Genomic DNA, 15,735 nt, shown 5'->3' with positions numbered 1-15,735 from the left:
TAACTCTTACTTTTAGTTTTGTTGCTTTTTCCAACGGTAAAGGGGGGAAAAGCATATTGTCCACCTATGAGTGAAGTGACACGGAGGAATTCAATTTCGCAAATCCGGCCCGGGGGGGGGGATTTTCCCCCATCATTTGTTCCCCAGATCCAACTGCTCAATTTTAACCACCTCCTTAATTCACCACCTCGAAACTGTTTCATCCCCTTTAACAACATAAACTATATATAGCACTTACACACAACCTGATTGAATGTCATAGTTATGTTATGCCCTATTTATTATATGTTTTCTGGGCTGTGCATCCGTTAGTCCGTCCGTCTGTCCCGCTTCAGGTTAAAGTTTTTGTTCGAGGTAGTTTTTTTTATGAAGTCGAAGTCCAATCAACTTGAAACTTAGTACACGTGTTCCCTATAATCATGATAATATGATCTTTATAATTTTATTGCCAAATTAGACATTTTATCCCGTTTTCACGATCCATTGACCATAGGAAATGATAGTTCGGATTGGGCATCCGTATACTTTGAACACATTCTAATTTCTATAGCTAGTTTGTTTTTTTTTAATATTTTTTTTTAATTATCTTTTTTTAATTATATATGGTTTTGCATGGTGACAATGATTAAAACCGGTTCAAACTGAATTTCAACAAAAAGTCCAAGCTGCTACTAATAAAATGTTTATTGTTGATACTTTACTCAAATGTTTTGTAGTATTCATTGAATCTACATCGTCTTTATTGAGCAGTTTATATTTACAGTTTTTTTTCATTTGTTGCTATTGTTTGTTGAATAAAGTCCTTTATATTTTATTTCGTGTTTCATAACGGGCGGTAGATACGATATAACCATCCATTTTTGTGACCTCTGTCGTCTTGCATTGTCTTCTCGTTGACCGTCAGACTTTAAAGATTTAAACCAAACCTGCACAGATTCCTCTTCACGAATATGGCCAGTCTTGAAGGTTAGACTCACGTTCATGGTAGCATATATAGTGCAAGAAGATCACTGGTTCGATCGATCCTCGCGATCGAGGACATGTCAAACCAAAAACTTTGGAATTGGAACGTGCTGCTTCTCCCCTAAGGCTTTCCTGCAAACCCTTGTGAACTATATAACTATATGAAGATGGGGCTATGCTTGTCAAAAAGACAACTTTCTTCCACAGACCAAATTACAATGAAGCTGGCAACTATAGGCAACCGTATGACCTTAACGATAAGCCGAATAAACTCATCATAAAATTAAGAATGGAAATGGGGAATGTGTCAAAGAGACAACAACCCGACCAAATAAAAAACAACAGCAGAGGGTCACCAACAGGTCTTCAATGTAGCGAGAAATTCCCGCACCCGGAGGCGTCCTTCAGCTGGCCCCTAAACAAATATATACTAGTCCAGTGATAATGAACGCCATACTAATTTCCAAATTGTACACAAGAAACTAAAATTAAAATAATACAAGACTAACAAAGGCCAGAGGCTCCTGACTTGGGACAGACGCAAAAATGCGGCGGGGTTAAACATTTTTGTGAGATCTCAACCCTCCCCTATACCTCTAACCAATGTAGATAGATAAATAACCAATAGATACCAGGACGAAATTTTGTATATACGCCAGACGCGCGTTTCGTCTACAAAAGACTCATCAGTGACGCTCGAATCCAAAAAAGTTAAAAAGGCTAAATAAAGTACGAACCGCACCCATAGTGAATAGAAAAATTGAAATTCCCCGCAATGATAATATTTTAAAATGTTCAATTTAGGTAAAAAAAATAAACAAAAAGCAAATGATATACAGCAACAAAAGACATCCATGCATGCACTGATCGAAATTATAGGCTCCTGAAATGAGACAGAAACATGCATACATACCGAAATTGATATGGTAAAACGTGTATCTCATCGGGGTCCAAGGATGACGCGGGATTGACCTATTTTTATAAGCGTGACTCGTGAAAGCCATATTATATGTAAATCATGACCGGTTCTAAACATGAAAAATTTATTGAATTAGACAAAAATTGGACAGACGGACGTACTGACGGACGAAATGATTATCAATGGTAAAACCTAATGTCCGGAATAACTAGTCTATTATCATGATTATAATTACCTCCAATCACTTGACCATTCAGCAAATAGAATCCTCCCTCAAACGTCTGAATTTGATGTGTTGCAACCATAGATTATCTGTCCGCCATGTCGGACGATAACCTCTGCATATCCAGATAAAGCGACTTTCAATATCATCAGCAATTGTATCCAAGAGTTGATCAATATTTGCATTCTAACAATACAAATCTTACGGTTAAACTCTATTAATGTTAGTATTATTACAAGGCAGTCGTTTGTTTACACTTCGAAACTAAAACTGCTTCAAAACATTCGAGTTCTCTTTGCATATGATATATATCAATGACGATCAGTGACCGCTGTGGATAGTAACCATAGTAACACATCAACTAGTAGAGGAAACAATGGACCAACAGAAACTGCAACAATTAAAGGCTAAAAGTAAAAGTTGCATTGTTTGTTTTCAAATTTGATTTATTAATAAAGTGCAACACATACTTATAGATTTTGATTTAAACAGAAAATTCAGTAAAAAACAAAATTATTCAATATAAAGAAATTTAAAACCCTGTAAATTACTTTCAAAGACAACGAATTAACACAAAAGTAATTCCATGTTAAGCATATTAATCATTATCTATATTATTTTTTACAAATCATAATATCAAACTATATCATTTAAAAAAGTTTTAAAGACAATTAATTAAGACGAACGAGACTATTATTTAACACATTTTTGTAAACTGAACAGAAGTGTGGTCTTAGAAGATGATAAAACATATCATGTTGAGACATCAAAGATTAAGTTATCACTGAACTAGTATATATATATTTGTTTAGGACTCCAGGTGCGGGAATTTCTCGCTGTATTGAATACCTGTTGGTGACCTCCTGCTATTGTCTGTTCTATGGTCGGGTTGTTGTCTCTGACACATTCCCCATTTCCATTCTCAATTTTATTGGACATAGTTCATGTGACTCACTGACGACAGTGCTTTCAAATTTTCATTAGCCAATGAAAAACAGTGAATTTATCATCCTTTGCTGATACCCCTTATTTTACAATGTTGTTTTTAGTTTTGGATGTAAAATGAGGGGTTGCAATTGTATCAGGGTATAAAGGTAAATTTACTTGAAACTAGACGAGATATGCATATGCAGTATACATAGTAAAGTGATAGATATGTGGTATAAACATAAAATAGAAATAAGAAAATGTGGTATGAGTGTCACTGAGATGACTCTCCATCCAAGTACTTGTAACAATTTGTAGAATTAACACGGAGTCTTGTCTTGCACCGAACAAGCTATACGGAATCCCAAAATTGACTAGTGTAAAACACTTCATACAGCAAAACCAACAGTCTAATCTAGAATAAAAAGGTGAAACACATATGAACCACGACAACAATCACTGAACATCAGGTTCCTGACTTGGGACAGATGCAAACAAATAGAGTGGATTAAAACGTTTTAATATAGGTACCAACCTTTGAAAGTTTGAATAATTTTAAGCAACAGTAATCAATACAATACTCACGTGTTGTGTATAGACTATGAGAATTGCTGCAACTGCTTTAAATTCACTTTTGCTTCATTGTAGATAATAGGAGGGATTTGTAACCATGCTGAGAGAGTAGCAGTCATAGGAAAATGTCATCGTATCTATAATTTTACATGAATGAGGGTATCTGGCCCGTTTACAAAATAGAGAACAACGAGAAGAATTCCTGAAAAGAATAAATAATAGAGGAACCCAACGTTAACCAAATTGCACCTGTTTAGAAAAAATAGCCGAGCAGAATTGTTTTTTTTATAATTTGGCACAATCTAATTTAAATATTGATCTCTGATTTCGTTTGCCAATATACTATATATGAGCTCATATGTAGTATAACGAAATCAGAGATCAATATTTTAATTAAATTGTAATTTGACACAATGCACGTCATTCAACATAGATAAATAAAGTTATATACAAAAAAAAAAAAAAAAAAAAACCAAAAACGTTCATAGTATCAGAGACATATAATACAATTATGTATTATATGTCTCTGATAGTATATAACAACATATTAGTGTTCACTTGAAAACGTAGTTTAAATTAAATTTGTGGAACCATATAGTAAATAATGATCGATACATCTTCAAATAAACTCAGAATGGATACATTTGTCTAGATCATAACATGATAAACGTTGGTGAAAAAAACCTTCAAAAGAGGTGCAATGTGTGTACCCTCACGTTAGCCCCAGAAATAATAAGAGTAATGGGCAAAATAAATTAAAAAAAAAAGAGAAAAATTGTTTAGAATTAATTAAATTATCCCAGGAATAGATTACCTTATCCGTATTTGGTACAACTTTTTGGAATTTTGGGTCCTCAATGCCGCTCTTCAAGTTCGTACTTGTTTGGCTTGATAAATATTTTGATATGAGCGTCACTGATGAGTCTTATGTAGACGAAAAGCGCATCTGGCGTACTCAATTATAATCCTGGTACCTTTGATAACTAATTAGAAAATTATACATGTTATATACATTGAAATACAAATACTTTTTTCCGGATTATTCACTATGCTCTGTCCGTCAACATTTTCTAATTTACTTTTACTGGTTCTTTTTTTTCAGTACTGACGAAGACTAGTAATGGTTAAGGTAACCAGTCGAAATCTCGGAGTGATCTCGGATATCTAGCTGTACGAGATTTAGAATCATCGAAAGGAAGTAGAACCGGCAGTTTTTACAAAAAGACGATAGATTTTTTTTTAACCATACAAAATGTTCGGGTTAATGGAGGCAGATTTTCTAGATGATGTGCGGCGGATGAACAAAAGACAGGTTAACATTTCATGCATCTAAATCACCAATAAATGATCGTGGAAAGTAAAACAGACAAAACATCTGGCAAAAATTGTCCGTTTCTGACACGTATAGAACTCGTTACATGTTCTTGTTTTTCTATGTTTGAATGTATTTTGCATATTTGCCAGTGCTATCAGTGCATTCAAAAATACTCTGTCACTATCCACAGAATGGCACTTCAGTTACAAGTACTAGTAACACTAAAAACAGTTATGCTTTGTACATGAAACAAAGCCAATAATTTAACTAGCACAACATGTTGTGTCTTTTTAAGTTTTTACCCCAAAACACTACAGAATACTACAGAACACTCAAAATTTGTCTTAGAGCCATGGGACTTGAGAGCTTGTTCCATATCAAAAAGTGGATATTTGCCTGTATAAAAATTGATGTGTTGCTTATGGAGCAGACTGACAGCATACACATGCCTTTATCTCTATACACCTTATCGCTATTTGTCAGCCATTACTGAAAATCACACAGGTTCCCATAAAATTTTGACGTCATAAAACAAAATATCTGACGCCACAAAGAAAAAGTTATTATCGTCAGGTCAAGTGGCCGGGTCAGCTGGGATTAACGATAAGGTGTATTCCTGACTGACCCAAAAATCTGTCCAGCTTGAACTATTGACGTTATACAACAATCACTTTTCCATTGTGGCGTAAGATATTTTGTATTTTGACTTCAAATTTTTACGTGAACCTGTGTGTTGTCCAGTAATGCCTAATGGCCGACAAATAACAATAAGGTGTATTGGATCCATATGATTATTAATCAGGTCTAAATTTGTAGATTTTCACTTTTCCCTTCATAAATGCAGTCTTCATGCTAAGCAACAGGCCAGCAGCCCAGGCTTGTAAAATTGCTCTTGGGCCTGTAAAAATTGTCTCTGCAGGCCAACAGACTCTAACAAAGGAATCTAAAAATTGAGATCAGGGCCTGTAAATTTTAACGTTCATTGTTATGTAATTTTCATCTCCTTGCCACTCTTGATTTTCTCATAGTTTGAGAATTTTCACAGTGAAACATTCATTATGGCATTTGAAATTTCTCTTTGAAAGATCATATGGAAGGAGCCTATCCTTTGAAGCCCACTTTATTTTGGTACATTTTGTGCATGCTATATATCTAAATCATGTAAATATTTATATTCTTTTTAATTAAATATGTAAGAAAAATAATGATACATTAGTTTTATTTATATATTATCTTTGTATATTTTATAGCTGTACTATCAAGTTTTGAATTTTGGTATGATAGTATCATCAGCTCTGATGATATGGAAAGGTCTAATGGTAGTCACTGGAAGTGAGAGTCCTATAGTGGTAGTTCTCAGGTATATATTATCATAAATGCATGAGCTGTCTACTTATTCTATTATCAGTCAGGGGAATTACTTAAATGAGTGATTTTCTAAATGACTGGTTAAAGTAACATTATTTCCATAAAAGTTGAAAGTAAGAGTTGTCTTTCTTTAATAATCACCTATTTAAGTAGTACAAATTAATCACTAGAAGAAGTGATTTAATCTTATTGTAGCTTTAAATATAGAATACAAATGATCCAGGGACTAATTATTTTTCTAAACTTATTAGAACCAACATCTGTGTTGTCTAAGATGACCAGGTCATTTCAGGTGATGACCTTGTACTGAATCTAGGATAATGACATTAAAATCACTTGTTTAAGTATCATACCTCAATTTCCTTCCCAAAAATCACTTATTTAAGTATCATTATTTTAATAACCCCCACTAATTTCAACACCCCCGAACAGTGAAATTTGTATCGTGAACAGTAGAATTTTATTACATAATCTGAAAGATGAAACCTTGAACTTTACAGGAAAAATACTCCCACTGCTGGGAAAAATCTGTTAAGAAAGTATCAGTTCATTATGTAAAGCCATTATTATAGCATTTTTTTCAAATAAAATAGAATTTTCAGCTACATGTAAATGAAAGCATCTAAGGCATAAACCTTGCTACTTAAAAGAAGCAAAAAGTTCATTTTTTTCAATTTTACTAATTAAAAGATAATATTATTTAAACCTATATGTTTAAAATTTTGAAAAAACTACAAAATCCCAATTTGTGACAAAACTTTGAATTTGCTACTCAATAAGTGATTTAAAAATCACTTATTTCAGTAAGTCCCCTGACTGATTATCATGATCAATGATCTATTTCTTATACTGTATTTTTTTTCTGTGTCATTTTGGTCTTTTGTGGATACATGTGTAGTTGTCTCATTGGCAAACATACCACATCTTCTTTTTTATATTTTCCTATCCTCAGATAGTATTCTCCTGTCTGGTTTGTTGATCTACCTGTACAAGCTCAGGTACAAGTGATTAGCGATCTTTAATCCGGATATCCCTCAGGCGTTAGAACTGTATTGGATTATAACGTAAAAAGCCTATAAAGGGTTATGCAATTACATACATTTGATTATAATTGATAAAAAAAATGACGTCAGGCTACAAAAAACGATGAAGTTTTGAACGATGACTGAAGACAATTTAACGATGGCGCAAGACAATTTAACGATGGCGCTAGTCATTTGACGATGGTGCAAGACATTTGAACGATGGCGGGGCACCATCGTTAAAAAGGCCATGGAGATCCCTGGGTACATGTAGCTTCCCTTACAAAGATCTTACAGCATTTGTACAGTGATCTACTTAAGTTGTAATGATACACACTTTCAAAAGATTGTACCCTAGCTGAAATAAACAAATACACAGCACTGCTCATAGTTAACATGGTTAAACTCAGTTTAAAAGTCCAATTAGAATGTATGTAAATTTTAGATTCAATTAAAAATCTAGGATAAGTCCCAAAATTGAGTACAGTATTATGTTTTCATAACTCTATTTAAATTTTAGTGGAAGTATGGAACCTGCATTTCACAGAGGAGATCTGTTATTCTTGACCAACCACAGAGAGGAACCAATCCGTGTTGGAGAGATTGTTGTGTTTAAAGTAGAAGGCAGAGATATTCCAATTGTACACAGAGTGCTTAAAGTTCATGAAAAGTAAATTAAAGAAACATATATAAAAACAGAAAAATAACATCATACAAACTGTGTCTGATAGAAACTAAACTTATCTAAATGCATGTGTACATTTACATGTGTAAGAATTTGATTGAGTTTGGAACATTGAAATTAAATCTCAATAGAAGACAAAATTTGGTCTGATTTGAAGGGTTCTTATATCAACTAAATTTTCAAACTGTAACAGACTTTTCATAGAGATTTTTTCCAACCTGGAATAGGTAAACAGATGTATTTATATTCATTTGCATAAGGTTGATTTCCGTCTGACACAGCTCATACATGTATGTAAAAGTTACAGATGCTATTTGCCGTTGTTCAATTGGAATTTATTTTTTCTGCATCTGGACACAATTCCCCCCCTCTGTACTAAACAATGTACATGTATAGTTGAGTTACACTTTTTTGAAAGATATTAAGCAAGGGTTTTGAATTGGCTAGATCACTGATCAGCCAACACAGGAAGAAAATGAAGAATAAAATTTCATGTAAATGTCTTTATTTATGATTTTTTATCCAACAATGTGAGGTTATCATCATTTTGGGGTAGGAGCAATGAAATTACCCATAGCCCTTTAGGTTGAAACTCTCTGATTGTTGTTATGTGACATGAGATGATTTATTTTGTAGAGAAGATGGAACAGTGAGATTTTTAACAAAGGGAGATAATAATTCAGTAGATGACCGAGGATTATATGCTCCAGGACAGTTATGGTTAGAGAAAAAAGATGTCGTAGGAAGAGCTAGAGGGTAAGAAAATGAACTTTGATACATGGAAACAGGATGATTCATTTATTTTTCATGAATGCCAATTTTCAAAGTTTGAACGAACATTTTTATATTCAGCATGCTCAGGGAAAATTGATTTTGTTGATTTGCCAAAGTATCCTATCCAGCGTATAGGAAATTATTTTTTGTTGAACATTTACATTTCTGGTTTGTCTCTTCAATTGAAATAATATAAAAAAAAAATTGTATCCAAAGAATAATGAATCCACAGCATGTAAAAGGAACTTGATTTGTGTGAAAAATTATGAGAAGATTTTTGTTTAAATTTAGTGTTATATAACTGGTATCAAATTATGAGAATTACAAACAATATAAGATATAATTATAATCTTTGCAACCTGAAATGTGCTAATACATGAATTTTTCTGTCTCAAATTTGTGCATAATTTTATACCAGTTTAAAGAAATAAGGGAGGTAATTGGAAAAGGTTTTTCAAAGGTAAAAAAATCCACAGAGAAATCAAAATTAAGTGAAGTTTCACTATATTTAGAATACTACATCAAACCAATTACATACCACTGTTTTTGGAATATTCATGTTGTGATTATAAGCATGATAAGAGAAGATAGGGATATGTTCAGATTATGAGATCAGAATGTATGACGGTGGTCAGACATGGGGTAAATGAAATATGTAATTGCCCGTATTTAATTACAATTTTTCAAGTGATTGAATGCAATGTGTAATTGAGCATTTTTTCAATAACAAGTAATTGAAAGTAATGAATTACACAGCCAAAATTAGCCGTAATTGACCAATTAATTTTTAATTACAACTCAATTATATTTGAAATTTTGGATCAGCAAGTCTTTGGTCTATAAAATGAATAAAACAAATCTGAATCTCATTATGAAGGAAGGGTTTTACACAAAATGATTTTTTTTCTGTGGTTATTAGGAGTGGAACAATTTAAATTATTTTACCATATGAAAATGAGAGTTATGGGAGATTAGGGAATACAAAAAAGTATGCTTTTGATGCATTTATCTTGGAATAGCCCTGACTGATATAATGCCAGAACATATTTGATATTGTCTACTAAGGGGGAGATAACTGTAATATATTTATTATGCATATTTTAAATAACTGAACAGTGTTCATGATGTTCTTTTTTGATTTCAGATTTGTACCTTATGTTGGAATAGTGACTATTTTAATGAATGATTATCCTAAATTTAAGGTAAGAAAAAGAATATTTTTGAAGGACTAGGGATTGACTGAAAGGATGATGTTCATTAGTTTTTGAAGTCAAACAAATTAAATTTGGTTTTTATTGTATTTTTATTATTATTTTTAGTGTTAAAATAAAAAATTAAATCACTAATTATCAAACCTCTGATAAACTAATATATACAATAATGTTATACTAAACAATGAGTGATAAGCCACAGAACCAGTGAAACAATCGTAATTCTCCACTAGATACTAGAAACAAATAAACTCATCAACGACACCAGGACCAAAATTTTATATATACGCCAGACGCGCGTTTTGACTACAAAAGACCCATCAGTGACGCTCGAATCAAAAATGTTTAAAGGGTCAAATAAAGTACGAAGTTGAAGAGCATTGGAGACCAAAAATTCCTAAATGTTTTGCCAAATACAGCTAAGGTAATCTATTCCTGAGGTAGAAAAGCCTTAGTATTAGAAATAGAACTAGACAATAGAGTGTTTAATCTGTTCGTACAATCTCATGGCATTATTTTGTTCCATTCGGTTGTATCAAACACATAATATATAAACAAACCAATAGTGTTTTAATTTTCATCCTAGTTGCACTTAAACTGTAACATGCTTAATCTCTTGCAAAAATGATGTAAAAAACATTGAAAAAATAAATAAATAATAAAGTGAACCCGATAACTATCTATTTAAGTTCACATGACTTAGATTGAAGCAATAAAAGGCAATCAACCAGTAACTGGGAGAAAAAAAAACCAAAGGTGCTGTTTAAAAGGCCCTAAATTGGCCTGAAATAATTAAAAAAAATTTAAAAAATTAGTAAAAACAAATATTTATAACAGACTTTGCCTGTTTATTGAGTTTTCCTCTTAATTATTTTTCCAGTAAGCCATATTAGCCTGTCTTTCACCGTTGATATTGAGTTTCTCTGTTTTATTTTACAGTATGCCATATTAGCCTGTCTTGGACTGTTTGTGTTAAGATTCTATGTTTTATTTTACAGTATGCCATATTAGCCTGTCTTGGGCTGTTTGTGTTAAGATTCTATGCTTTATTTTACAGTATGCCATATTAGCCTGTCTTGGACTGTTTGTGTTAAGATTCTATGCTTTATTTTACAGTATGCCATATTAGCCTGTCTTGGGCTGTTTGTGTTAAGATTCTATGCTTTATTCTACATTATCACATATTTGTTATGAATACATTAGGTTTTGCATATGCAATAACCTCAAAATTGCCCGGGGCAAAAAAGACATATCCATATTGTGCCCTGTTCCTAATGATGTGACGTCATTTCATCCTTAACAACACGTTTGTGATAATTTGCTTAAGATTTTACCTTTTATGTATCATAAAATTGATATAATTTACGTTTTTTTTCTCTTTTCTGCAGAACTTAAATATGTGATAAAAAGATTATAACATGTCTTTTCCATATTAGCCCGGGTATCATCCCTCGACCCATATCGGCCCTCGGCTAAAGCCTCGAGGCAGATATGGGAGTCTCGGGATGATACCAGGGCCAATATGGAAAAGGGCATGTTATAATCTATACGTATGCCATATTAGCCTGTCTTTCACCGTTGATATTGAGTTTCTCTGTTTTATTTTACAGTATGCCATATTAGCCTGTCTTGGACTGTTTGTGTTAAGATTCTATGCTTTATTTTACAGTATGCCATATTAGCCTGTCTTGGACTGTTTGTGTTAAGATTCTGTGTTTTATTTTACAGTATGCCATATTAGCCTGTCTTGGACTGTTTGTGTTAAGGTTCTATGTTTTATTTTACAGTATGCCATATTAGCCTGTCTTGGACTGTTTGTGTTAAGATTCTATGCTTTATTTTACAGTATGCCATATTAGCCTGTCTTTCACCGTTGATATTGAGTTTCTCTGTTTTATTTTACAGTATGCCATATTAGCCTGTCTTGGACTGTTTGTGTTAAGATTCTATGCTTTATTTTACAGTATGCCATATTAGACTGACTTGGACTGTTGATATTGAGTTTCTCTGTTTTATTTTACAGTATGCCATATTAGCCTGTCTTGGACTGTTTGTGTTAAGATTCTATGCTTTATTTTACAGTATGCCATATTAGGCTGACTTGGACTGTTGATATTGAGTTTCTCTGTTTTATTTTACAGTATGCCATATTAGCCTGTCTTGGACTGTTTGTGTTAAGATTCTATGTTTTATTTTACAGTATGCCATATTAGCCTGTCTTGGACTGTTTGTGTTAAGATTCTATGTTTTATTTTACAGTATGCCATATTAGCCTATCTTTCACCGTTGATATTGAGTTTCTCTGTTTTATTTTACAGTATGCCATATTAGCCTGTCTTGAACTGTTTGTGTTAAGATTCTATGCTTTATTTTACAGTATGCCATATTAGCCTGTCTTGGACTGTTTGTGTTAAGATTCTATGTTTTATTTTACAGTATGCCATATTAGCCTGTCTTTCACCGTTGATATTGAGTTTCTCTGTTTTATTTTACAGTATGCCATATTAGCCTGTCTTGGACTGTTTGTGTTAAGATTCTATGCTTTATTTTACATTCTTATATGACGTCCTTAATACGCTTTGTAAACAAAGCTATGTTTTAATGAGCACAAAATATGTTTGACACATGCGCACAAATTTACTGTTTATATTAAAGTTATTTCCATTGTTATCCTATAAAATATATACATTCAAATAGCTTACATACATTTTTGTTATATGTTATATCGAACAACATATAGTTACCCTCCTGGTATTTTTTAAATTAAAATATGAAATGTAATGTACAGACTCCTCGGGGAGGAAATGGGAACAACTAAACATTTTTACGGTATTTTCGTACGCCTTGGCCTATAAAAATACTGTATTTGTCCTATTAGAATCGAAATAGTTCCTTCATGTCATGCTCTATGCTCATTTTAACATGGGTAGGCATTATATTTGACCACATTTTACACCTCGCTAACGCTCAGTGTAAAATCTAACGCTCAGTGTAAAATCTCGACAAATATAATGCCTACCCAACATGAAGGAATTATTTCTTAAGTATGCCATATCAGCCTGTCTTGGACTGTTCGTGTTAAGATTCTGTGTTTTATTTTACAGTATGCCATGTTAGCCTGTCTTGGACTGTTTGTGTTAAGATTCTTTGTTTTATTTTACAGCATGCCATATACTCAAGACTTTTACTGTTTAATTCTATCTTTCTCTATTTTATTTTACAGTATGCCATATTAGCCTGTCTTGGACTGTTTGTGTTACTTCATAGAGAATAGATCTGTTGGTGGATAAATGGGCATTGGATGAAAGATCATCAGACATAAATAAATCATGTCAGCAAATTTAGTGCTTATAAAAACAATTTGGTGTCAAACAATATCATTTTCAGTTTCGAGCAGTCATGTTAAATTTATGAGAACCATAATAATACATTTTTTGTAAAACACATATTTACTAGTTTGACAAAACCAAAACAATCGATTTTTATGATAACAATTTTATATAAAATGTGTATTTGCATTGGTTTTTGTGGACTGTATTCAGATGTTGTAAAAAGACTTGCACCTGGGTCAGTCGTCTCTTTGTCACATTCCCTGTTTTCATTCTCAATTTTATTGCAGTATAAGAGACCAATTTAGCTTACTCTTTTTAAAGGACACCAAAAGTATTTACACCTGTATAATACATGTGAATTACAAGTTAAGTAAACATTGACAAATATATTTTGCTCAATATAATAAGTATTCTAATGCAACAATGTTTGTAACGTTCATTTTGATTGGATAACGTCACTTTCTTACATAGCATCAATTGACAATTGATGCTATGGGACGTACGCGCAAGCGCAGACGGCATATAACAGATTTTAAATACATGTTTTAACGTTGTTTTCTGTCAGTTTCATTAGAATGGAGATAACAATATTGTATTTTAAGCTCCGACGGCATCAATTTGGGATTTGATGGTCGCAAATACCCGTTTACTGTCTCTGCTAACGCGTCGCCAGTAAACTTAATTTGCGACCATCAAATCCCCAATTGATGCCGTCGGAGCTTAAAATACAATACAGTTATCTCCTAAAGGTGAAGCTAAAGGTCATTTAGATCAGTTTTTTGATTGAAACTAATATTCAACGTTCATCATTAGTAGTTTTCATTTTACATACTCTGACAATGACAACTTTGGTGCTTTCTAGTCATTTTATAAGATACTGTGTTACATTTGTACTAAAACTTCTGTTGTGTGAATGTTGTTGCTGCAAAACTATAAATTTGATTGATGACATTACAAACAAAAAGCTGAAATTTATTATCATTGAATTTTGTAAGTTTTACACTGTATGAATGCAAACGAAGTAGAAAATTTAAATGGAGAGCCTTGGTGTACATTTTCTTGTTTTGAAATTATACCCCTGTGGGTATGAATTTTTATCATTATTCATCTACTAATACAGAGTTGTAACTCATAACACATTAACAATATCAAAATGTTTGTTTTAGTTAACATTTAACCTTCATCACATAGTTTCAGTCTATTTCAGTAAATTATCAAATTAAAGAGTGCAAATACCCCACTGTTAAATATATTATCTTTTAAAGAATTGTCTTACAGATGAAATTCATGTTACTGATATTTTCTGTATGAATTCAATTTTGTGTAAGATATTATTTTAAATTTTAAATTATGATAGTTATTACCCTATATAGTATGTTAAGATAACCATAAAAAATACCAGTGTTTTTTTTATTTAGCTTGTTAACATGGTAAATATTCTTATCTTTCTATGACATTCCTGACTGGAAATATTTTTTTTTCATGTGTGTTTAGGTTTCTGATAACAAAGTTGTTTTTGATTTTTATCATTGTTCTTCTTCAAAATTTATCTTTCATGGGTCTTATGTTTAAAACCTTTTAGATGTTTCAATTATATATTAGTATTAAAGAGTATTGATAACCCATGTTTGCTTCTTTACTTATTAGAAATCTTGAAACTACAACAAAATTAAATATTTAATCTTTTTGCTGTAATAAGTGATTTGTCTTGTAGCTTTATGTCATGATGCAATTTTTCGTCTGTAAAGATCCTTAGTAATGAAATGAAAATATTACTCTAAGTGTTCTATTCAGGATTTGATAAGGGTAGGGTTCTAGTCATAAAAAAGACAAATTTACGCATACATGTTATTGAAAAAAGGGCAATTATTTAAGCCTCAAATTAATTAGCAAATAACTCAGGCACTTTGGTACAATCAAGTTTCTGTTAAAATAGTGTTATAAAATTAAATACTTTTGACAGGGGCGTCAATAGAAAAGGGTTTGCTCTGCGCCCTGTTCAAACTTTGTAGCTAGAACATTTTATGTCTCAAAATACAGAATTCTAATGTTCATTCATTACAGAATCATTTAGAAATACTCAACTTGAGTCGAAACCACAGGCTTTTGATGAGGTTAATCATTTTCTTGGCCATTTTTTTTTTAAGTATGCAAAACCTGTTCGTTTTGACTATTTTAAATTTATTGTACTTCTTTATATTACATCTTGTAAGAATGTAGTAATATATATTTGTTATATTTTGTCAAAGAAAATTTGGTTACTGGAAATAAATGATGAAAAAACTTGTAAACTATGTTCTGTTTTTCAATTCTTACTGTGGTGTTTACAGTGTGACTGTCATACAATTCACTATGCCTGTACAAAATCAGGAATTTAACAATTGTATTCCATTTGTTTGATTTGTTTGTGCATTTGATTTTGA

At 32.1% G+C, this 15,735-nt stretch overlaps 1 protein-coding gene across 1 annotated transcript; it reads left to right on the top strand.

Moving 5' to 3' along the window:
* Nucleotides 1-4,682: 4,682 nt before the first annotated feature.
* LOC139495923 (signal peptidase complex catalytic subunit SEC11A) lies at nucleotides 4,683-15,603 on the top strand. The gene is made up of 7 exons (XM_071284330.1): nucleotides 4,683-4,917; nucleotides 6,171-6,280; nucleotides 7,831-7,980; nucleotides 8,632-8,751; nucleotides 9,914-9,971; nucleotides 13,204-13,719; nucleotides 14,049-15,603. Exons 1-6 carry the CDS (start codon nucleotides 4,858-4,860, stop codon nucleotides 13,252-13,254), a joined length of 549 nt encoding a protein of 182 aa, XP_071140431.1. The 5' UTR covers nucleotides 4,683-4,857; the 3' UTR covers nucleotides 13,255-13,719; nucleotides 14,049-15,603.
* Nucleotides 15,604-15,735: the final 132 nt, after the last annotated feature.

The sequence above is a fragment of the Mytilus edulis genome, chromosome 11 (assembly GCF_963676685.1).
Source record: "Mytilus edulis chromosome 11, xbMytEdul2.2, whole genome shotgun sequence".
Classification (NCBI taxonomy): domain Eukaryota; kingdom Metazoa; phylum Mollusca; class Bivalvia; order Mytilida; family Mytilidae; genus Mytilus; species Mytilus edulis.
This window is presented reverse-complemented; position numbering and strand designations above follow the sequence as displayed.